The sequence below is a fragment of the Condylura cristata genome, unplaced genomic scaffold (genome assembly GCF_000260355.1).
Source record: "Condylura cristata isolate star-nosed mole 26May11 unplaced genomic scaffold, ConCri1.0 scaffold00008, whole genome shotgun sequence".
NCBI classification, from domain to species: Eukaryota; Metazoa; Chordata; class Mammalia; order Eulipotyphla; family Talpidae; genus Condylura; species Condylura cristata.
The window spans coordinates 59,879,103-59,903,584 of record NW_004567109.1 but is presented as its reverse complement, the minus strand read 5'-3'; the positions used below and the strand labels follow the sequence as shown (position 1 = coordinate 59,903,584).

The 24,482-nt window shown below is 47.8% G+C and overlaps 1 protein-coding gene across 1 annotated transcript; it reads left to right on the top strand.

Annotated features, from left to right (window-relative positions):
* Window positions 1-1,170: 1,170 nt before the first annotated feature.
* On the top strand, window positions 1,171-9,026 carry BOD1 (biorientation of chromosomes in cell division 1). The gene is made up of 4 exons (XM_004679231.2): window positions 1,171-1,623; window positions 4,809-4,933; window positions 7,581-7,777; window positions 8,675-9,026. The coding sequence occupies exons 1-3, from the start codon at window positions 1,393-1,395 to the stop codon at window positions 7,774-7,776; spliced, it is 552 nt and encodes a 183-aa protein (XP_004679288.1). The 5' UTR covers window positions 1,171-1,392; the 3' UTR covers window position 7,777; window positions 8,675-9,026.
* The last annotated feature ends 15,456 nt before the right edge of the window (window positions 9,027-24,482 follow it).

Sequence of the window (24,482 nt, the reverse complement as noted above, 5' to 3'; positions counted from 1 at the left end):
TAGGTAGGCTTCTCCTGGAGCTACAGGAGAAGTGGGGCCAATTAGTAGGAACAGGCATTAGGTGATTTCCAAGACGGTAAGGCATTAGGAGAGAATATTCCTCATTAATCTAAACAGGGGAAGGTTGAGTGTTGTTAGAGGATGAGTCTATACTCACACCTGAACATTTATTTTGAGAGTTAAACTCTTTGTGTGGGAAGCATTGGAAGGGAGAGCACTTCCTTTCCAGGGAGCCAAGGCTGTTGACGAATTTATTTTTGCATACCCCCACTGCTTATATATGATGAAGAGATAACACTCACCGAATTGGCAAGGCTGTGGGCAGCAGTTAATATCTGACAAAAGACTGAGAGGAAGAGAGGGTAGTGGTGGAGGATGGGGTTCCACTGGAGAACTGTGACTACAAAAATATCAGCATAAAGCCTTACCTTGCATGAGATGCCAGGATGCAGTGTGCCTTTACCAAACATGGCAAGGCTGGATTCAGGAAACCAGTTTAAAACGTCCTCTTCTGCCTTTGTGATCAGGACAGCAAAATCCCTGTGTCACTACTTCTCTATGTGTGTAATAGTGGCAATAAAGGTGCTGCTTTTATTACCATAATCATTGGCAATATTTAATATCTGGGAGGATTAATCACACCCGTGAGAGAATTCAGTGAGACTTTCGTTTCTCCTTGCAATGTTGCGTTATTTTACAGCCTTATAAAATACGTATTGTTATCAAAATCGTTAAGAGGGAAAATAAAACCACACGTGGAATTAAAAATTGGAAAGTTTCCCAAATTTCCAGGATCAAATGGTACCAGGTCATGGACTTGCATGTTTAAAGCACAGATTCCTAGGCCGTGAAATACTGAATCAGAACCTCTAACTAATAAATGTGTTCACCTATACCTTTAATTAGCCTCACAGATGATTCTTATAATCAGGCACTGTTGGGACACGCTGGTATACAGGTAGGCCTTGTAGACAAGGCCAGCTCAGGTAGCAGCAATCACGAGGCCTGAGCCTACAATTCCCACAATGCTCTGAAAACCAGGGACGAGCGAGTCAGGAGCCTGCCGGGAATTGTAGTTTTCGTGAGTCAGGCTTTTGCCTATAAGAAAGCGGGAGATGACAGTCGACAGCCTCCCGCCCCACAATGCAAAGGTCCCAGATAACGTCATCCTCAGAGCGCCTGAGATTGAGTGGGCGGTTTCTAGCGCCGCGACCACCACCTCCGCTGCCTCCGGGTCGGCCGCCGCCGCCGCCTCCCCCGTTGCCTCCTCCCCCGCCGCCGCCACCGCCGCCGCCACCCTCTCCGGCTCACTCGCCGCCTTTGCACGACCCGGGCCCGCTATCCCTGAGAAGAAGCTGTAGTTGGTCTACCTCGCGGGCCCGGGGCACTGCCATGGCGGACGGGGCCGGGGGCGCGGGCTCGGTGGGCGGGGGCGGAGCAGGCCAGGCCTCGGCGGGGGCGGCGGCGGGCGCGGCGGGGACTGGCGGAAGCGGTGGAGCCATCAACCCGGCCTCACTGCCTCCCGGAGACCCGCAGCTCATCGCTCTCATCGTGGAGCAGCTCAAAAGCCGGGGCCTGTTTGACAGCTTCCGCCGGGATTGCCTGGCCGACGTGGACACCAAGGTAACTGAGGCCGTTGGAGGCCGGGTAGAGCATGAGGCCACCGAGGTCGCAGCTTGGCTTTTCCAAAGCAAAGAAAAAACAAAAGATACCTGTTAAAAAAAAAAAAGAAATCTCAGCATTGAAGTTCAGACCGCTTGGGGCAGCACAGAGTGCTTTCTGGGTGATGGTACACGTGGGTTCTCTCTTAGCCCTAGCCCTGTTAGGCCAGTCGCTTCTCAAAACTTGGGTATCTGGGTTTATTAGCCTAGAACTCATATTTCGCAAGGTGAGATTCCTTGAAGCCGCACAGTACTATGAGTGGTGACAAAGCCAGATGAGAAAGGGAGAGGAATTTGAATGCACAAGCCTCTGGGATGTAACACAGCCCTTCCTTTTCTCCAGCTAGGGGAATTTGCAGACGAGTTTGCAGTTGAATTAAAGTGCCTTGTTGTAGAGCCAGCACCCTTATTTTCTACCCCCTCGTTAAAGGCATTTGGTGCCTATTTTAGGCACTCCAGCCCCAACCCACCCCTGCGTGCCCCTACTCCCTTCAGTGAAATACAGTCTCACTCTATCTAGTTAATTGCCAAGGTTGTTTGGAGTCTGTAAAGTCTTGTTATTTTGTGTCAGACAGATAGTAGTTGCTGGAATATTCATTTTCCTTTTCAGACATTTCTCTGATTTCGTTGTATATTTAGAAGGTTCTCTTTACTGACTGGCCTCCTCTAGGGACGTGATTTCTCCTGACTGAGCCTGACATGAAAATGTTTTGCTTACCTTAAAGTGAGATTGTGAGCTTAAAACCAGATTTTAAAGATAAAGACCTAGTGCAGTTATTCATTGAACATTTATTGGTCCCAGCACGAGTAAACCACTATCGAGGCTTCAAGCCGTGTACTCTGGTGTAGAGCACGGACCAGTAGGCCAGGTGGATTATACAGTAAGTGATTTATTCTGTCATTTTCCAACATCAAAGACCCAAGTAGAAGTAATGTCCTTAAGCAAAGTGTTTGGTTTTCTTATTTAGAGGCCCAGATACATACTGACAACTCTCACCTTTCTCAGGACTTAGTGTTCTCATTTTCCCATCACCATTCTCCATTCATACTTCTTTTGTTCCAGTAGCTTTTATGTGGCCTACTCAGTGTAGTTGGCATATTGAGCAGCATCTCCTTGGCCTTTCCCGATTCTTAGCAAGTGGTCCTAATTGTTGAAGAGTGTTTTCAGGCGCTTCTTACTGGGTCCTTTGTTGTTTCAGCCCCCTGCTTCACAAAACTGATCCTTGGATCACATTGCCATTTAAGAGCATCATCATTTCCATAGAGTTTATTAGAACTGTATATACTTTTCCCACCCCCACCCCCAGGTTCTTGAAGTATCAAGGGAAAGTGCACCCAAAATATAAAACAAACCGGTGAGTGTAGAGGGGGAATAGATAATACAGTAAAATATTCAAGGCAGGTGTAACCTTTAACCTCATGAACTGAAGTGATTAATCCTTATTGTCTGGGTCTCTTCAGTTCTGATGGAGACATTCACTGTCCTTTGTTCTTTTTTTCATAAACAGTTTGAAATAAAATCCAAGTTAATTATCTTGAGGAGTAGAAGATACTGTATTGGTCACAAGTGACAAGTCTAATTAATTCTAACTCCTGCAGAAATATGTCTTCACTCCTGGAATACAAGGAAGGACCAAATGCACAAACTCTTAGAAGTGTAGGGGGTGCTACACCAGAACCCTGACTTTCATCTCTTAAGTGTTTCACTGTCACTGAGAGCAGAGTCATCCACTTGGTGACTGGAATCTCTTGATTGCCTCTTATAGTGTCTTCCTCTAGAAAGGGATTCTCTGCTCAAGTTAAAACAGTAACAGGGAATGTCTGTATTGGCACTTGCGTCAAGCACTCACTTGACCCAAGTGAGAACGTAGCCCCCATTGCCTTGCCCTTGTGAAGAGGGAAAGACAGTTACCAGGAAAAAGGAGTTACTAGCAGAGAGTATGTGGGTTATCTGTGAGCTTCACTACTCACCCACCTGCTCTCTTTTCACCGGATTTAATGGAGAATCTTAGGTGTGTGATTCAGTCCTCTTGGCCTTTTGGAAGTGTGCACTCATGGTGCATACTCATGGTGCTGATTCCTTCATCAATTTGTTCTCTTGGCGATAGAGTTGCAGGTCAACTACAGTTCAACGCATTGAGGTAGACTGCAGGTTGCCCAGACTCGAGTCCAAGCTCAGGTGGAGTTACAGGCACTCATCCCAGGTCCCACACCAAAAGGGCAGGAGTTACCCAGGACATGCCCTCAGGGGTCCCCAGAGCTCAAGAGGCAGATGACAGCACTGCTGCTGTTAAGGCCTCTGTCACTGCCGCGGACTAGAGAGACCGCATTGCTGACCTCTGCATCAGTGGGGTCGGGACTCACCCTGCCTCCATGGTCGAACACGGGCGGGATGCGGGCTGAAGAGCAGTGCGCTGTCTGGGTTTGGAGAGCCACAGCTGACAGCACCAGAAGGTATCAGAGATGCAGAACCGCCTTATTTGTTCAGGTTTTATTGTTCTGTTCCAAATGGGGTCAAGAACATTTGAGACCAATACATGCCTCTTAGCTCCTTTTGGGGGCTTAAGTTTTTCTTCTCCTCAGCCTCAGCATTCCAGGGCTTTGGCTTCAGTCTCCATCCTGGTGTCATGCCCTCATTCATGCAGAGAACTCTCTGAGCCCTTCTTCGCTGCTGAGAGCACTCTGTAAGGCAGTAATACTTCATTTTTACAAATAGAAATAATTTGACGCCTAAGGGTTGAGTGATTTGTCCAGAGTCAGAGAGGTACTAAATGAAGGAGCTGGACTAGAACCCAGTTCCTTTGATTTGGAAATAGTAGAGTCTAACTCTGGCTTTGCCACATGTTAATCATATGTAGCAAATTATTTACTTTTTCTAAGTTTAAATTTCTAATCTCTAACATGGGGGCAGGAGAGCTACTAGGATGCCCTTCATACAGCAACTTAAAAAGTAAATGAGATAATAGTGTGTGACACTGTGCCTGCCCACTGCAGAGTCAGTTACTTATCTGGGGCTCCTCTGTGCTGCAGGGGCGTCGTCACACGTGTGGCGGAAGTATGTCAGGACTTAAACCTGCGCCTCTCTAAAAGCCATGCCAGAACTTTGGTGTAGGTAACTGACCGTGCTGCTTCTTTTTAATGTTTTAGCCAGCATACCAAAACCTGAGGCAGAAGGTGGATAATTTTGTGTCAACACATCTGGACAAACAAGAGTGGAATCCTACAATGAACAAGAACCAATTGCGAAATGGTCTGAGGCAGAGTGTGGTTCAGTAAGTAAGCAGAATTGAGAACAGAAACCAGCAATGGCAGGTCTGATGCACAGGAGGCTGTGCCCCGTCTCACATGGGGGGCGGGGGGCTGCACGGGCCTTTTGCACATTTCTTCACAGCTTCCTACAAATCCATGATTTCACAATAAAAAGCTTTAAAAAGTTGAAAAGGGGCCCTCCCTGGTGGCGCAGCGGGTTAAAGCACTGCACTGAGAATCTAAAGCTGCTTCCGCATGAGTTCGATTCCCGCCTGCCCCGGAGGTGACCACATGGCGTGGCAGACCTCTCCTGACCCGCCGGCTGCTCCCCTCAGCAGTGTACTTCGTCGATCTGCCTGTTCTGCTCCCCACTCTGTCTCTGGTGAAGCCTCTCACCGCCCCTGAGCCTCTGGCCTGTACCCCAGTTCTTTATGTACAAATAAATCTTTAAAAAAAAAAAAAAGTTGAAAAGGGTTTTTAGTACCAAGCTGGCACTTTCAGGATGGCTGGTCGCTGCTGAACTCTGGATCTCTTTTTAAAAAGAGGCCAAAGGGGCAGGAGTTACCCAGGCTGTGCCCTCAAAGAGGGTCACAAATGCCCATCATTACCCAGTGCATTTCTGTGGTTTAGGGAGCAGACAGGGCACGTGGGTCCTGCGAGGAGGCAGTAGCGGCCACCGGGCAGACTCGTATATGCCTGGACCTCACCAGTGACGCTGATCGCCCTAAGCCTGTTGCAGCATAAGTCACAAGACAGGTAAACTTGCCTTCTAGAGCATATTAAGAAAATAAATCAAAACCCTGAATACTTTGAAATATTTGTAAAGATGCCTTTAGCAGCATGAAGACTGTCAGTGCTCCTGTTACTTTCCAGTGTGCACTGTTGCCCTTCTGGAGGGTACTTGGGGCATTTTTTGCGTAATGTATGGAACAGGATCGGGGACAGAGAACTGGAGCGTGCCTGTAATCGCCATGCAGGTTGGGAAATAGAAGTTTGCTGGCACCCTCCAAACACCCTGCTTCCCCCCTCTCCCAGCTATACCTTCCCCTTCTTGGAAGCTCCCTACTTCTGACTTGTACACTAATCATTGCCTTGCTTTTTAGTCTCAATGTCTAAATTTCCCTGCTTTTTTATTTGATCTTTTATGTATTTCATGTAACCTGAGAACTGGATTGTGGATTTAAAGCTAAACATTTTTCTGTGATTCTTGCTAACATTTTGAATTTGAGGCAAAGCCTAAGATGTTCTGACAGGAAGATCTGCCCCTTGGCTGTGGGGTACTCACCAGGTGAGGCGCTGTGGCCCTCAGCACTGGCAGTCTTGTCCAGTCATTCAGGCCCAGGGCCAGACGCCCACCCTACAATGTCAAGGGCAAAACAGGTTCAGTGTTCTGCCATTGAAGCTAATTACAACTAATAAGTCTTTTAACTGCTTGTTATTTGTTCATTTTGATTCCTATTTTGGTTCCTGGCAAGATTTCATGTTTTTCCCAAACACTTTGACCATCTCCATGAAAGCAAGCTCTTCTCTGGTATTTTGTTTCTCCTGATCAGTCTTATAAACCCTCTAGAGAGCCCTGTGATTGGGATTGAGAGGCAGGCCAGTCCACCAACTTGTGACTAAAGGAGAGGTGGCTTTGCTCTCCAACTGCTCACCTGGCTGTGCTCATCTTCAAGGACACCTAACTGTCTAGGGCAGGGCTCCCCAAAAGCACCCTTGACCCTGCCCTGGCGATGCGTTTCTGTCTGGGGTTGGTAAGCTATTGTCGGAGTCCGGGAGCACTTGATTCCCTGTCCAGCCTAACAGCTCAGGGCCACTTCTGTCTCGCTTGTCACCACTTACCCTCACCATTTATTCCTTGCTTATGCTGGTGCACCATTTCCCTAGTTACTGTTGCCTCTTTTGACCCCCAGGAGCAGCTTGCATAGTCTAAGAAGTCCCAAGTCTAAAGGAACTAAGAAAACCTGTTGTGTGTTTGTGATGATGTTGCAGTGTTCTGTTCTTTGAGGACACTTCAGCTTGAACCTGCACAGACTGTTCCCCAAACCATTCAAGTGTTTACTTCCTGTCACCATAGTGTCCCACTACCCTGTTCCCAGCATCTGAACAGACTGTTTAATTTTGACCAATCTTTGTCGTAGTTTACAAACAAGTTGGTTATATTTTGGCCCATTAGGAACATAGAGCTCATTTATTTCTTATCTGTTTGCTTCCAAGTTCCCTGTATTTTGAGCAACAGCCACAGCTGAAGGCTGTGTTGACTTGTTGGACATGTTATGAACACTCCACGCTCTGACAGGGTTGTGGGGATGAGTGGCCAGGTAGCTGCGAGGGGGCTCCTGCTGCTTTGCTTGGTGAGCGAGCAAGGCTGAAGGAATGGTGTGAGGCTTGAGGCTCGTGGGCTTGGTGTGTGATGCAGGCTTGAGGCTCATCCTTGTCATCAGGTGCTCCGGGTCAGGCTATTTAGTTTTGTTTGGTTCCTTTGTACCAAGCTGGGGTGGTAGTGGATGAGAATCTGAATTGCCCCTCCAGAGCATGACGGTGGGCTGGAGCTCCTTGTGCGTAGGTTGGCCAGACCCATGTGTGGGGAGTTGTCACATGATACTTGCTGAGGGGTGAAATCTGTGTCTCAGAAGAACTAAGTAACACAAGGCCAACTTGTCTTCACAGGTCAGGCATGTTGGAGGCTGGAGTGGACAGAATTATTTCTCAGGTGGTGGACCCTAAACTAAACCATATCTTCAGGCCACAGATAGAACGAGCAATTCATGAGTTCCTGGCAGCCCAGAAAAAAGAAGCTGTGCCAGCACCACCCCCAGAGCCGGAAAGCCAGGACCCCCCAGCTCCATCCCAGGATGCTTCCTAAGGTCTGGTATCCATCTCTGTCAGGGCCATTCCTCCCTGACTGACAGATTAAAGTGGGCAGCAGACAGGTTACTGTCCCTGTCTCGTCAGAGGAGTAGTTGCTGCAAGTGGATTTCAGCTGTTCTGAGTCATTTTCACTGAGAACTAATTAGTAGCATTTCCTGGGAGGTACCTTCTTGTGCCACCAGAGCTAAACATTTGGGCTTTGAGTTGATGCTTCATTAGAAACCAGCTGGGATGATCAGTGTGCACCAGAGAGAGAGATTCCGATGAAAGTCTTGTTTTTCTGAAATTGCTTCAATGAATCTCACCCCTGGACATGAGTTAATTTGCAGCTTGAATATGAAATCAAGTCATGCGTTCTAAGTGGCATCCTACATGGGATTCCAAGTCCGCTGTAAGCCCTGCCTAATTTCCTTTTATTCAGTTGGGGTTTCAATTTACCACTCTTGGTTACTATGGGATTTTTCTGTAGTGAGCACTCCCCTTTTTATATGGAATTAAGCTTAGTCAGCTGTGGATGCACGAAACCTTGCTTTTCTGCAGGGTTGCTGAGAGAGTGGGGAACTTGAGAAGAGATCAGCTAGTAAACAGTAAGCTCGAACTCTGCCATGGTTGGTAACCATCGTGCCTTACCACTTCATTGAACTTTGTTGTTTGTGCGTAATTCTTTAAGTTGTTGACTCAGTGTGAGTGAACAAAGCAAGAGCATTGGCTATTGCAGGTACTCACTCAGGAGTGGATATATCTTTTTGTGCTGTGGAAGCTCTCCATTCCGTTACAGAATGTAAAACATTTCAAATCTTTCTAGTTAAATCATAAATTGCTTGAGGAACATAAAATTAAGTAAATGTTGTTTTGCATTAGAGTGGCATTTTGATTTGATTCTTTCTTTGTAGACTATGCCTCCCACTTTTTGGACGCTCCCTTGAATTAATGGTGAAAAATGGATACAGATACACGGAGTACAACTTCAGAATGAAGAGGAGACAAGGTCACCACTGACTTCAAGATTCAGCCTCGGCTGGAGAGTGGCATCCAGGCTGAACAGGGAACGGTTTGGCATTAGGAAAGGAGAGCCTGTGTGTCCCTTCACGGGCTGCCGTCTGGCTAGCCTGTCCCAAGGGGGTGACACTCAGTAAACACTACAGAGACCGAGAGAAACACTAGCAATTTGGTGGTGTCCTAAAACAGACCTTATACTTGAACTTGGAAGCTGCAGATTTTAGTTTGTGCTTAGGAATAGGAAAAGCAACAATGAAGAAACATAAGCAGTCCCAAAGAGGCCACTTCAAAGACTAACAGCAGGAAAGGTTAGCTGGGGTAGGGTGACGGTGCACACATGGTACTGTTTCTCAGTCACAGACCCCATTGTACACGTGACTGGCACTTGTCACAGCCTCTTGCTGTCATCGTGAGCCACACACATGGGCCGTGTAGCTTCCGTTGCCTTTCCCTGTCAGGCAGCAGAAACACGGGGCCCTCAAATTGTGAGGAAGCACAGGCATAGGGGATGAGGAAACACTTGCAGGCTTTCTGTCCAGGCCTCTTCCTATCCTATAAGGGCTAGTGAGTCTTGAGGTGTTTATTTTATTCTTATGTTTGTGTTTTTTAGAAAAGTGGAAATGGCTTAAGTTTTTGTAATAAAATCATTTGATACGCTTACTCCAAAGTTTCAGCTGACTCATGGAGCCCTTGTGTGTGTAGGGCAGCTTTCCCTCTCTGCGTCCCTTCGTGTTGGTGATGATGGTGAAGGCCAGCTGGCTGGGACTCCCGCTCTAGGTATGCTGGAAACAGGCAGGCTGGGCCCTCCCCTGATTCAGGCCTTAGCTTGCCGTGTACTGTATCGGCTTCTCAAGTTTGAATGTGCAAAATTATCACCTGGGGATCTCTCTATCACCTGGGTATATTCTGATTCTGAAGTTTGGGGTGGGGCTGAGTTCTCAAGATTCTGACCAGCTCTAGGTTGTTGATGCTGTTAACCTCCCAGCAGATGCCTCATGTCACCAGACTTGGAAAATAAGAAAAGCTATTGCAAACCAAGCCTCTTTGGTTTTTTATCTGTTATACAGGGCAGGGTGAGGGGTACCCCAGAACCTCCAGACCTGCCCACTCTAAATAGGTTTCTGACATCAGCTGCATCAAGACAACACTCCAATGCATAAGACCTTTAATGGAAAAGAACTGTAATAAAACTAGTGTACAACAAAGAAAAAATAGTTTCCAAATCAAGCACCCAAAGTTCCCCATCCCTTGTGGGAAAATTCCCAGCTAAACAGGGTTGGCCCAAAGCAGGGCCACTGAGGCCTGAAAGCCTGCCACAAGTTTAACGCACCTCCAGATGGTGATCCACAGAAATAGGTCAGAAACAGCCAGGCAAGTCTGGAAGGAAAAGAGCAAAATCAAGGTTGCAAGTCACCTGGAATTTTTCCTTTTCCTGGGACCACCCAATTCTAGATGCACTGGAAGTTGTTCTGATCAACTTGACTGGTTTAGTTGGTTTCCCATAATGCAAACCCCGCCACCTTTACCATCAGAAGCCCTAAGTGAAGGCTCTACCACCATTTTCAGTGAGATGTGTAGGTAGCATGTGTCCTCATTTTAAAGAAGCTTGCCCCAAGTTGAGGGAAGCTGGCACTTGTGGTTTCTGCTTTCCCTGTACTGGGCACAGTCCATTTCTGGCCAAAGCAGGCTGCTGACCTGATTTTTTAGTCTGGATTCAGCAGCAAAGTCAGCACCCTGAGACCTTTCCCTCTACCGAATTAGCAGGGAGCCAGGGAGCCATAGGCTGAGTAGTCTCATCGCGCCTGTGCTTTGCAAAACAGCTTTGTCAGACTAATGTATCCCATTTCCAAGAATGTGAGCCTTCGGAGGGGTGTTCTTCCCTGGAAGGGAGGGGTGGGGGGTGATCTCTATAGAACTGTTCTCTGTCCACTCTTCCAACATCCTGTCCACCCAATGAAGACAACATGTCAGCCCACAGAGATATACTTTCTAGACACCTAAATGCCCAACTGACCAAGGCATATTTTTTGGTAGGCAGTTTTTGTCCATTTTAGTTCTCTTGCTGTCTCCAGCATCAGAAAAGGCTTAGTAATTTTATCAGGTACACCCTAATCTTAACAGAATGTCACATATGCCCACCAGAGGCCAAGGGGGGTTGGGGGTGAAGTATGAACCCAGTATATGAATCATATTAACTAGAAATGACTTCTTTTGAAAAGATGAGGTTGCAGAAGTACTTGGAGCTCAAGCTGGTTGTTACCCAGCAGGAATACAAACATGGCGCCGGCCCTTGGCATTTTCATCAGGAGCCAGAAATACAGATCTATAGGGCTGCTTCCCCATTTTAAGAGTGGTAGTTAATAAAATAAAATTTTTAAAATGCAGCAGTCATGATCAATACAGCAAGGCTAAAGGGCAGAGCCCACCAGCCTGTCAGGTTGATTGGATTTGGGCCTCCATTGGCAATGAAGGGTGACCCAGGCGGACTGACAAGTTTGAACTTGTTCTGTTAATCGGGAAGAAGACAAAGTAGCAAAGACAGGGAAATGATAGGCTTCAAATTCAGAAAGGTCTGGGTTCAAATCACTGTGGACATGTCTTTTGGCTCTAGTAAGTAAAGTTCTACCGACAGGCCAGAAGGTGAATTGAGACAAACTGCCTGCAGGGCTGGGAAGCTTCTATCCCCTCAGATGCTGGTCACCTGCTAAGCCTTTTTGCATTCTCAACAAACTCCGCATGCTTCAGGTATCAGCTTCTAGAAAAATTGGGTGTTCTTAGAGAAAGTAGAACAATTTCTGCTTCAGGATGGCCAGACCACTGGAAATGGACACCTCAGAAATCCTAACTGTATTCATCCTCAAGCAAGAAACTAGCCTCAGCCTCAGTTTCTCTCCCCATAGTTGGAAAGACCACTGCCATCTGCAAAAGCCCAGAGAAGCACAGAAGTAGCCTCTGTAAGATGTAAATATACCAGCCTTTCAAAGTCATTTGAGCCATGAGTTAGGATTTTAGCTGAAGAAGCCCATGATCTCATTTGAAGCTCAGGCCTTGGACCTGGGGCCACACCAGCAATTGCTGCAGAGGCCCTGCCCTCCTCATCCCATTTGCAAGGCTAAATGCGTGACTCATGTTGCCACCCTGCCTCCTTCGCCCAGCCGGGTCTGTCTCTACCCCTTGACTGAAGTGAAGTTTGTGGCTCCTACGTCTTTCATTTTTCCTTAGCTCTGTTCCCATCACGGGTGTGAAGTACGTGCACTACCACTTTGACCCGGGAATTTTGACAGGTCCATGACAGCAGCGCTTCTGGAAGATAGTCCTCCAACCAGCCAGGCTGCCACCACATTGCAACCATGAGAAATGGAGCCCCCTCAGACCTATTGATTCAGACGAGCCCTTCCAATGATTCTTATGTACCCTAAAAATCATTCACTTTAGTAAACCTAGAACACTGGCAACACTAGTGATGACAGCTTAAATGCAATTATAAATGCAATAATGGATAGATACGTCTCTTTTAACCGTCCCTGAGGTGCAAGACTATGGTGATGGTGGTGATTTAGGTTTTTGTTTTTTTAATAATTATTTCTCCCATGAGTCCCTTACAAGAATTTGCTTTTGGTTGGACACTTAGAAATGGCTGTGTGTAAAACCTAAGCTTAAAACCTAAACTTTCAAAACCTGGAAGCAGCCTTCTGAAGGTTGCTTCAGAAAAACATTCCCAGAACATTGCTGGGAATCCTGCAGAAGGCATAATGCTGTCTGGTAAATACCAACATCTGGACACACAGCAAGGGCCTGGGCCTGGCTTATGCCTGGGGCTGGCACCGAGGCTGGGTTTTCAGAGTTGCTTCTGCTAAGCAAAATAAGTCAGAAGGAAAAAGATAACTATCAGATGGTTTCACTTGTATGTGGAATATAGAGAAACTAAACAAAAGATCTAAAAAAAAGATAATTTGCAAGCTAACCAAACCATAGATTTGAGGCATCAGCAAGAGAGGGGGTGTAAAACAGGAAGGAAGAGCACAAGGATTGTGGTGATGGACCACAGTGCTGTGGTGTGGGAGAACACTGGGGACACCTGTATAAAAATGAAAAATGAGGTAAGAAATAAAATTAGGCCCTCACTGGTGGTGCAGCGAGTTAAAGCACAGCACTGAGAAGCTAAAGCCACTTCCGCATGAGCTCAATTGAGCCCACCTGCCCCGGAGGTGACCACATGGCGCAGCAGACCTCTCCTGACCCGTCCGCTGCTCCCCTCAGCAGTGTACTTTGTCAATATGCCTGTTCTGTTCCCCACTCTGGTGTCTCTTGCCACCCCTGAGTCTCTGGCCTGTACCCCAGTTCTGTATGCACAAATAAATGAATCTTTAAAAAAAAAAAAGTTGCATCTGAAATCAAGTCAGGAGGCCAGGCCCAGTCTCTTTAGCTGGCCTAAGGGTGTGGAGGACAGGGTACAAGGCAGAGCCATGAGCTGCACAGCCAGGCTTTGTTACCACTGGCATTGCCCCTGTTGGCACTTCACTGAGGGCTACCCACAGACCCCAAATTATTAAGAGCTGCAAGCTCTAAGGAGTCCATCTGCACATAAAGACAAAGGAAGCAGACTCTGTGTTAATGAGCTCTAATGGAATTCGAGTGTATAGAGTAGCATATACCTAATAACAGTTTCTCATCAAAGCTTCCAAAATTATCTACTCATAAGAAAATGTCCAGCCAACCAGGGTCAGCCTGAAGAGGGCTACTGAGGCACAAAAGCTTGCCGCCGTCCAAAGTATCTTCTGGTTGGGAACCACAGGAAAGGGGTTCAGAAGCAGATCCCAAAGAGCTGGGACAGGAGGAAACGGCACATTAATAGAGATGTTGCCATTGTCAGCCTCCCCCCTTGGCTCTCACCCGTCTCTCTTAAAATTGTCTCTACCTGTTTCTCCTTCATATGTCTTCTCCAAAGTCCCCAAGTTCATGGCTGTAAGTCAAAGCCAGAGAAGCAAGACTCCCAGAGCTCGCCTGCCTCCCATGTTCTGTAGCTTCATGTGGCCACTCAGCTCTACCTAGTTCTCTCTCTTTTTTAAGATTTATTTTATTTATGCATACAGAGCTGGGATACAGGCCAGAGACATAGTAGGGAGCAGAACAGGCAGATCGATGAAGTACACTGCTGAGGGGAGCAGCGGGTGGGCCGGGAGAGGTCTGCCGCGCCATGTGGGTGGGTCACCTCCAGGGCCAGGGATCAACTCGCACTGAAGCGGCTGCAGGGAGCTTGCAGTGCTGCATCCTAACCCTTTGCACCACCAGAGAGGGCCAGCTCCACCTCGTTCTCAGTAGTCAATCCAAGATGGCGGCATGTAGTGCAAACAGGAAACATAGCAACTCTCCTAACATACCCTGTCCATCACCTTAATGTAGGAGGTCAACTTTCATAGTCCTGTCACCGGTGATAACCTTGGCCACACAGTATCTATCCTCTCCTGTTGCTCACATTGTCTGAGAGTAAGCCAATCTTCTACCCCTGTCTCCAGATTGCACTGGGCCATGCTTCCTAAATCATTAGTTTCATCAAGTATCTCCCTCTTACACATCTTTGAAAGGGAAGAAGTAGATGAACTTAGACACCTACTAGCTGGCATGCATTTCCATATGTGCAATTTCATTCATGAGCCTGTGATGTAGGATTTATTCTCCATTTTATGGTTATGGAACCCAGGCCTAGGAAAGAGGAACAACTGGCTCATCTCCATACAACTACTAAAGGGGGACAGAGGGGAGATTTGAACCCAGGCCTTTCTGAATTTGAAACCTATCATTTCCCTGTCTTTGCTACTTTGTCTTCTTCCCGATTAACAGGACAAGTTCAAACTTGTCAGTCCGCCCGGGTCACCCTTCATTGCCAATGGAGGCCTAAATCCAATCAACCTGACCTACAGGCCCACAGCACACTCCCTCAGTCTTCACCAGCCTCTGTCCCCTTCACTCAAATGCTTCTCTCAGGGTGGGGCCTACAAACTGACAGGCTGGTGGGCTCTGCCCTTTAGCCTTGCCGTACTGATCATGACGGCTGCATTTTTTTTTTTCTTAATTACCACTCTTAAAATGGGGAAGCAGCCCTATAGATCAGTATTTCTGGCTCCTGAAGGGAGCCAGAAACAAGGGCCGGCACCATGTTTGTATTCCTGCTGGGTAATAACCAGCTTGAGCTCCAAGTACTGACCACTTCCAACCCGTGGGACAAGCAAAAGCAGCTGGCTGGCTTGCCTCCCTCCCTTGCCTGCTGGCCCTGGGGACATTGGAGTGGGGATACTTTCAAGAACATCCCTTCAGCTAAAGGGCCAGATCTTCTGGACTCTGTTCGGTACAGACTTAGAGGCTAGGCTCTCAGCTACATGAGTTCAGTTCTAGAATCTGAGAGTGGAATAGAATGGAAAGATCTCTCTCCACATGCCCTCTGGCAGGTGAAACTCATTCAAAGCAGGTGACTGCACGGAGTGCCAGTTCTCACTAGGAGGAGCATGCAGCCTGAGGATACCAGCACAGGAGCTCAGATTCACCCCAGAGGTGGTACCCCAGGGCTAAAGCCAGAAGTGGCCAAATGGATAGTGTGAAGTCTGGTAAATGAGAATAAAGGGTAGCAGGACCTGAGGCCCCAAGAGCCAACTATAGTGGTTCAGGACTTGCCACCCTAAAAATAAGCCACTGTGGTAAATCGATTGTTTTGAGTTATAGGCACGTAAAAACCTGCAGATTCAGACGGAGTTTTGCTCTGGACCTTTATCTACCCAGGCAGACTCTCTGAGAGGAACTTGATAGCCATTGATTTCCTCCCCGGGAGTTTCATCAACCGGGGACTCATCACAGGAGAGGCCAGAAGTGACAACTCTCATTCCTCTATCCCTCCCTCCACGGGCCCATTCATCTTTCCCCAAAATCATTTCCTCTCCCCAAAAGCCCTACCTCCCCCCACCCCACTTTCCCTATTAAGATATTAAAGCTGAATTTTAAGCCACCTGTCACAAGTCACGCATATTAACAAACTTCTGTTTTTCTCTTGTTAATCTTTTATTACATGTCTCTCAATAGGGGAAAATGTCTTTCTCTTCCCCGCCAAGAGCCATCAGTGAGGATATCAGAGACGCCAAGAGGCTACCTAGGGCACCACTGAGCCAGGATGTGAGGGTACAGCCTGGTCTTCTGGAAGATTCTCTTCCTCATTCATCTGTTGTAGATGCTTCTTGGTTGACGTAAGCATCTCTTTGGTCATTGCCCAGGATTGTTTTCAACCCCATCGTTCTTTATTGTTTGGTTGGCATCTATTGCAATAAGGTTTCTCTTGTCCCCATCTATTTATTCATGTTTTTATTTCTATCTGTCTGAAACTTTTGATTTCTATTTTACTCAGTGTCCTACACAGTCTGAGATTACCATTCTTTAATGTTCAGTTCATCCCAGAACTTGCCAGGGGGCGGCCCTTCAGTGTGGCTCTTGCATCCATGTGGCACTTCTCTGGCTCTCCTTGAGCACTGCCTCACTTACTGGCACAGGGAGAAGCCCCAGGCTCATCTGGTCCACCCTGGGCTCTGACATTTCACCAAAGAGCCTTGACTCCTTTGCCTAAGTCCTGTGTGCCATTCCCAGACTCTCACAGAGTTAATTCTTAGTTCCCTCCCTCTCATTATTGCAAATCCTTTCCTACCACTCTCCCGTTACTCCCCATTGTTTTGTTACAGGGCACCCCAGTGTGAAGTGGGCCACCTATCTGTGGTACCTCACCCATGTGCTTAAAATTCAGCTGTACTGCAGGTGCACACAAAATGGTCAATAATGGATTTATTTACAAAAGGGGAAAAGAAAAAGAAACAACCCAGGGAAAGAAAGAGGGATGCAAAGTAACTGGAATATCTTACCGGCTCGGCTGACTTGGAGCTCTGGTAGCAAACTAACTGAAAGCCCTAAGACATGCAGTCCTGAGAGCTGCTTCCGAAGTGAGCAAGTGCTGTAGCAAATGGCGCCCTATTTACCCTACAATGTCCCAGAATTCCTGTTTAGCTCCACCCTTGGGTCTTCGCAGTTCTCTCCCTGGTACTGCTGGGAGTTGTAGTTTCCAATCACTGGATTAGGGAGTGGAGTCCAGAAAGCTGGAGTAGGGGGTAGGGTCCACAAAACTCTGCAGAGTTCCTTTAGGACTTCCTTCCCCTTAACAATATCAGTTACCCCATCTCCCACTGTGGCCACTGGCAGAAGCTCCATGAATCTCACCCTGATCTGGCTCTGACACCCCACCCAACTACCCCACCCCACGCCACAGATGCTCACTAGTGGCTCAGTAACTCTAAGCCTTCCACCTGCTCCCTTCTTTAAGGGAGCTACAAACTGACAACTGCCCGAAAAGGAACTGGCCAGGGGCTGCTGACAAATGATGATGAACTGGTTAAGGCAGTGACTCAACACCATATGACAACGCAGACCAGAGGGACAGCCGGCTTGGCCACAGTGGGGAACAACAGGCTTCCCTTTGGTGGGGCGGTGAAAAGCAGGTTTTGCAGTTCAGCAAGCCTGTGTTTTCCTGGTCATGCGATCGTCCCATTTCCACCTACCCTGTGGCTGTGCTGTGTGGTCTTTTGCTGTGACTCCACACAGGCCCCCTGGAGGCAGGCTGCCTGTCTTTCTGTGCCTGCCTGTGGCCTGGCACATCCCTGCCATGTTTACTGCAAGTCCAGACAGCCAACATCATGAGTTGTGGAGACTAATGGGAATTTATATTTCATAAGTTATTAATAAGTTAGGATTTTGTCGGTTTCCAGTCCAAGTATGAATTTCTCTGTAGATGCTTGGGCAACGGTGGAGAGAAGCACAGTGGCCGTCAGTGGCTGCATCGCCACTGAAGGAGGGTTGGGAGGTGTCGCTCCGGTTGTCCTCAGTCTGTGCTGGAAACGGCTTGTGGTTGGCAGCTAGAAAGTGGGTCCCATTTGACCTAGGATGCTTCTTTCCTTTCTTGTCTTCTGTCCTATCTTGGCCCCATCTCCCACCTCCCCGATGTCCCATGGAGGATGCTTACACAGTTGATGCTGGCTAACATGGTCCCTTGTCGTCAGGAGTGGACGGGAGCCAAGCCCTGGAGCATGGCAGAGCATGCCGGGACATGCCGGGACAGAGAGACCACACTGGCAGCCATGAGACGGGGAACAACAGAAGACACAGGGAGGCATCTTTCAGGCCTTTTTCTCTTCACTCAGTTCCTAGGCACAAAAGAAAGAGAAGGTGTGAAGGCCAGTCCGTGGGGGCAGACTCTCTACCCTCATGACATGTTGGAGGAGCAAGGACATGTGACTTGTTGTCAAGCAAACAAGGGGTACCCTGGGACCCCTAAACCTGCACACTCTGAAGGCTCTGGCTACCTGTGCGCCCAAAGGCAGAGTTGATTCTTAGTTGAGAGGACATCGCAGAATTAGTGTGCATCGAGGAGGAGAAGAGGATTTTTTTTTAGCAGAGAGGATGTTACTAATAGCTTCCCAATAAAACACCCCAAATTGCCCATCCCCTCATGGACAAATGCCCAGCCAAACCGAGCTGGCCCATAGTGGGGTCGATGAGGCCTGAAAGCCTGCCACAAGTCTAAGGCTCTTTAGGCAGGGCCCAGAGGAAAGGGCTCTCAAGCAGGTTCCAGAAAGCCAGGACGAAAGGAGCAAAACCAAAGTGCTAATGAAGGTAAGGGCTGCCAGTGTCAGCCTCGCAAGTGTCTCTCATCCCCGGGTCTCTTCCAAATGTTTCTACATGTCTCTCCTTCATGTCCCTCCTTCTATATCTCCTACCCATCAGTACTAGGGTGCAGACCACAGATGCAAGAAGAACCCCCTTCTGTGGGAGTTCAGTCCCCAGCCAATCCCCAGTGGGGAGCTGACCCACATGGCGCAGAGACCTCTCCTGTCTCATCCGCTGCTCCCCTCAGCAGGATGTTTCATTGCTCTGCCTGTTCTGTTCCCCACTCTATCTCTGATGAGTCCTCTCACTGCCCCTGCACTTCTAGCCTGTACCCCAGTTCTGTATACATAAATAAATCTTTTTTTAAAAAAAAGAACCCCCTTTTCCTCCCACCTGTCTTCTGTGTTATATTGCTTCACATGGCCACTGCCCTCCACGCCACTAGGCAGGATGGGGAACATGGTACCTCCCCTAATGCTGCGACTGGAGACTCAGACCCCAACATGTTGGTATAAGTAAACACTTGTCCCCCTGGGCCCCAGAGACCACTGGTCTTGAGGGAGGTCAGCTGGTTTTAGGGAAATAACCCCTGAGCCCCAAGACAGGATGGGCCACAAAAGACCCTCAGCAGGCAGAGTAGTGAGCTGGACACTGAAACCAGAGGACACCCAAGGCGGATCCCTGGCTTCTGTCTTGCTCACCCCCACTGGGTCTGTTGTCCTGCCCTGAGGTCTGCTCATCTTCTAACCAGATTATGGTCTCCCTGGGGCAAACACCCTCTCTTAGGGCTCCCAAGTTCACATGCCCCCAGGCATGATGAGTACCCAGCCCAACATGTAATCCCAAAGTGACCCTTGCCATCCCAGACAAAGAAACAGAATCTCCGAAAAATGACTCTCCCCAAGGCTCGACATTGGTAAGAGACAGCTGAAATTGGAACCCAAGCTTGGCTCCTAAACAGCTTTCTCCCCTGCTTCACGTTGGAAAATGCATCTAGAACTGCAAGAAGCCAAAGACATCATCAGCTTTTTAACCTGATCATCAGCTTTTTACCCCCACTGAGCACACTCATGGAAATGTCCCCAAGTTGACCCAGGGAGCTTCTTTGTTCTCACCCTTCTTTCCCCAATGTCAAACACGAGGCCACCTGCCACAAAGCATGTTTATTGAGTGACTCTACAAATAGAAATAAGAATTTGAGTGGGAGATTTTTCTCTGGAAGGATTGCAGCTATCAGTATTCAGCATGGGGGCTTTGCAGACACTAATCTTTTCACCTCGAAACCACCTCAGAGCATTGGGGTCTGATTCTCATTTTAAAATGAAAGAAATAGACTAGTTGTTAAGAAAGATGGCCGGGGATGATCCGGCTCTGGACACAGGCTGAGTGTGGATCCAGGACCGGCGTGCACCTGAGAAATAACCAGGCTGTCACATAACCAAGGGTTGATTGGAGAACAGGGTCAGGATCCCAGGCCCACAAGCAAGGCGCCATTCCGAGGTTCATCCCCAGGTCAGGACAGAGGAAATTGTGAGGAGCAGGAAGTGGGGGTCCTTGGAGGGCAGGCACCTTCCCCAGTACATAGCCCTGGAGCAGAGCTGGAGAACCCACAAGCTCCTCAGTGAATAGCACACTGATACATGAGTAGAATACTTCTTAACCTCCTTATAGCACACTGATACATGAGTAGAATACTTCTTAACCTCCTTGATGTTCTAGAAGCATGGGCTGGAGTCCAGGGAGTTATGCTTCCTGGCTGTCTGGGATCAGCATGTTCTTGGGTGACTCACTGCATCGTCCTGTCTCTCAGTTGTCCCCCCTGTAGTATGGGGACCATACCTGCACCTACCTCATGGGTCTATAGAGGATCCACCAGTCTGCACTTAAAACATTCTTAGAACATTTCCTGGTTCAAAATACATCACAAACAAGTGTTTGTTTGCTAAATAATATATATGAATTATAACTCTACAGCTGTCTCGATTTGCTCTTGGAACTACTCAGACTAGGGTCTACCTTTCTCAAATTATGTATTTATTAAGCATTGTCTGACCAAACTGATATTAACACTACCTCTTGGATTTGAATACATTTGCACCAACTCACAAGGTAGACATGGAGCTTTGATGGGGAACATCTGGGGGGTGGGTGTTCCCAAATAATCTCTGTACTTGAGTGACTGTTTTCTTTCTATTTAAGGCAAAATAACCTGGAAGGGGTCATTTTAAATGCCTAGGTTGTGGTGGTTCTGTTCCAAGTTACCAGGAGAAGCTGGGAGCAGGGCTTCTCAGAAGCCCTCAGGTGATGATAAAATTAGAAACATCTAGTAGGTGCTGGAAGAACAGCCCTACCAAGGGGCTGGGAGCTGGGAGGACAGTCAGGGCGGGGAATCTGCAGAGAGCTGTCCTTCCTAGAGAGCAGGGACCTGACAGAAACCACGCACACCTATCCTCTCACTACACACACACACACACACATACAGAAACACACACACACACCTGTCACCTGTGCCATTGGGAGCCAGACCCTGGGGTCGACAGCAAGGCATTACCCTGCCTATGGGCGTTCATTTCAATGTTGAGATACAGACACAAAAATGAAAGAGCCTAACAGAACCTCGATTACTGGGGCTTAGTATTGGGGTGTGTGGGGCTCTTGGGTCCCTCTGAGAAAGGATTCAGCAGATGTTCCCATTCATCAGCACATGGCAAGTATATTATGGAATAAGGGAAAAGGAAACAGGGAGGCAAGCAAGCTCCCTTTTGCCAGGGCAAGAGGTCTTCTTTCTGGTACTCTCGGCTGAAATTTTTGTAGAAATTATCAGCTTGGGATCAGGTTGGGTTGGTCTTCAATGAATGATAATCCTCTCTGCCCCTACCTCTGGCTCCTAACTTCCCTGACCCCACCTCAGATTCCTAGAACCTTTCTCCATAGCCGGGTTTAGTTTAAGATTTATGAATCATCCCTTCTCCCAACGCTGGGTTTTGTCCTTCTAAGACTATAACCTGGAGGCTGAAGCCAAAGAATATTACAGATAGTGCCCCCTGCAGTGGGGTGCTGGTGAGGATGAATAGCCCCAGGCAAAATGCAAAGTATGAATGGGGGTGGAGACTCTGATAAGAGAGATGAGGAGCCCTCCCTGGTGGTGCAGCAGGTTAAAGCACAGCACTAGAAGTTAAAGCCACTTCTGCATAAGTTCCATCCCCACTGGAGAGCTGACACTCATGACTTGCCCACTGCTCCCCTCAGCAGTGTACATCATCAGCCAGTCTGTCCTGCTCCCCACTCTGTCTCTGGTGCATCCTCTCACTGCCCCTGCACCTTGGGCCTGTTCCCCAGTTCTGTATGAATAAATAAATCTTAAAAAAAAAAACAAATTAGATGATTTGTTTTAAAAAAAAGAAAGAAAAATAAGGGACTGCAGAAATGGGGGGGGGGGAGTCAGCATTCAGGATTTCAGCGTTTTTTGGATCTTCAGCAATTCCAGAGTCAGCCATTCTTGTTCCCACCATGCAGATCTTACAGAAAGCTGGTGTGGGCCTCTGAGGGATGTGGAGAGGCTTCCAGCAGCCACCTCAGAGAGGAAAAGTTTGGAGGCTTTGCAAGTAGCCCAGAGATTGAAACTGCTCCCTGTTTTGCTGCTGTTACAGCTGAGAAGGGAAAGTGAAGACTCAGAGCTGGTGCTTCACTGAGCTGCGTGGTGACTGTTTGTCAGGTCGTTCGGCTGTGGCAGCTGCTGTTTTCAGTGTCACCTGTCTGGGGCATCTCAACAGCTCCAGTGAGCATCTCTTGTTGTGCCCCCTGCTGTCTTCGTGAGTTGGGTCCCGGCCTCCAGTCTGCCTGTCACATCCTCGAGGGCCTCAGTGGCAAGAAGACACCAGCTCAGGAGCTTCTGTGTTTAGGACTGTAGAACACTGGTCACTGTTTTGGGTGAGGTCATTTAGGCCATTTGTGACCTCAATGGCTCTTTGTTTTTCCTTGTTTGTTAAATAAATCCCACTATTGTTCTCTGAACCTGGCTTGTCTTGTAATTGTGCAGGAGGGTGAAGAACTCAGTGAGGCATAAACTATTTGAGCAATTTTAGTGTCCCTTGTTACCCTGTAGCAAACTAATGGATTTGGCCAGTAATATGTCTTATAGACAGTTTTCATACTGTTCGTAAGCTGAAGAAACGAAAATATTATTAAGATAATCATAAAGAAGAGAAAATATACTTAAAGTACTCCACTCTAGCAATTCCATAGGTTTATATTATCTGTTTGCAAGAAAATCCACATGTCAGTGAACTCATGCGATTCAAATCCAGAGTGTTCAGGGGTCCACTGTATTTTCATCGTAAGCTTCAGCCTCCTTGGCTCTCTTTTATTCCTTTCCTCCTCCCCTCCTGCCCTCCCTTGCTTCTCCTTCACTCTCTCATGTAACAGTGGCCCAAACCCAGGTTTTTAAGGTCATTCTCTGAGACAGCTGCCTTCCCCTTGGGGCCAAGGAGCCTGATCCCTCTGACTATTGGCTTTCACACAAGACCTCACTTCCCTGGTAAGAACATTTGCAGCAAAGTCAGCCGGCCCTCCAGCTGCTTAAGATAACCAAAAACCCTGCAGATCTGCATACATAGAAAGAAGGGAGGAGATTGTCTATTTTAAGCTTTGGCTGCAGTTGGAGCCTGCAGGCGCAGGAAGAGCACAGAATCAATCAGTTCTTCACAGAGAGCTGCATCTCTCTTGGAACTACCTGAGCCTGGTGCAGAGTGTGAAAGGAGAGCTGGATTGCTCAGATGAAGGAAGGAAGAGCTGTTTGGAGCTTGGCCAGCAGCTGCCTACCCTCCACTGGAGGAACAAGGTTTGCAGGAGTCACCCAGGGACTTTAGGACAGAGTAATTTACTTGGGGGATGACACCCTTCGTTAACTACAGACCTTCCGGAAACATCTGCTGAGCTCCACAGCTGTGTGCTTGTGGCCAATGAACACCAGCATTAAGTTGACATGGACCAAAGGAAGAGACAGTCTCCTGGGGGAAGACGAGATTGAGTGCTTAGGGGGAAACAGGAAACCAGAACCAGGAAGTGACCAGTAAAATATAAGCCCCAAGGGATCTGGGAACATTTGGAAAAGAGCCCCAGGCTTTTCCATAATAGTGCAAGTGTGTGTGTGTGGGGGGGGTGTTGAAGGGGGCTCGGCACTGCTTTGGGAATGATGACCTCAGAATTTGAAATACCTAAACTGCAAACATCTGGTACACATGGACACACACACATACACAGATGTGTGTATGCACACAGATATGATGTGTGCACACAACACACACACACAGAAAAACAACTGCAGGACCAATTGCTTAGAGCAGTGATTTCAACCCTCCCTACAAATTTGAATTGTCTGAGGTCTTGAAAAAACCGGCCCTGCCTACCCTCCTCCAAACCAATGACAACAGAATCTGGAGGGGGCAGGGAAGGCTCAGAGCTCCCAGGGGATTTTGGCGTAGCAAGGGTAAAGCAGTGTTATCCTGGAGCAAAGAACCCTGATGACCCCAGAGGCACAGAAAGTCCCATGCACAGTGTCCCAGAGCTGAAGATTTACTCCTTTCTATCCTGCACATTTCTAGACCTTCTTTTCCCTCCCTTTCTCACTCTCCCCTCTTCTCTCTCCCAAGCTTACAGGACTCCCTCCAAAGGACACCGACACCTAAAACACAGGTAAACCATGAATCACTTTTTAGTGAAAGTATATTTCTTGCAATCATGCAATGTACTTACCCTATTCTCTGTGATTTATGGCAAATTCAACTTTAACCTGAGTTAAGTGATTTTAGTTGTTAAATCAGATAACCTTGGGGAGAGATAACTTACAAACAATGGGAAAGACTTCTTGCCCCACAGAGAAAAGAGAGTTTGGAGGTCACAAGCAAATGGTTCTCTGGCAAATCTGGGTTCCGGGCCTGTTCCCACACCCCTTTAAAAATAATTTATCTTCAAACTTTGACTTCATTCTCTGACTGGTTATAGTCTTCCTCA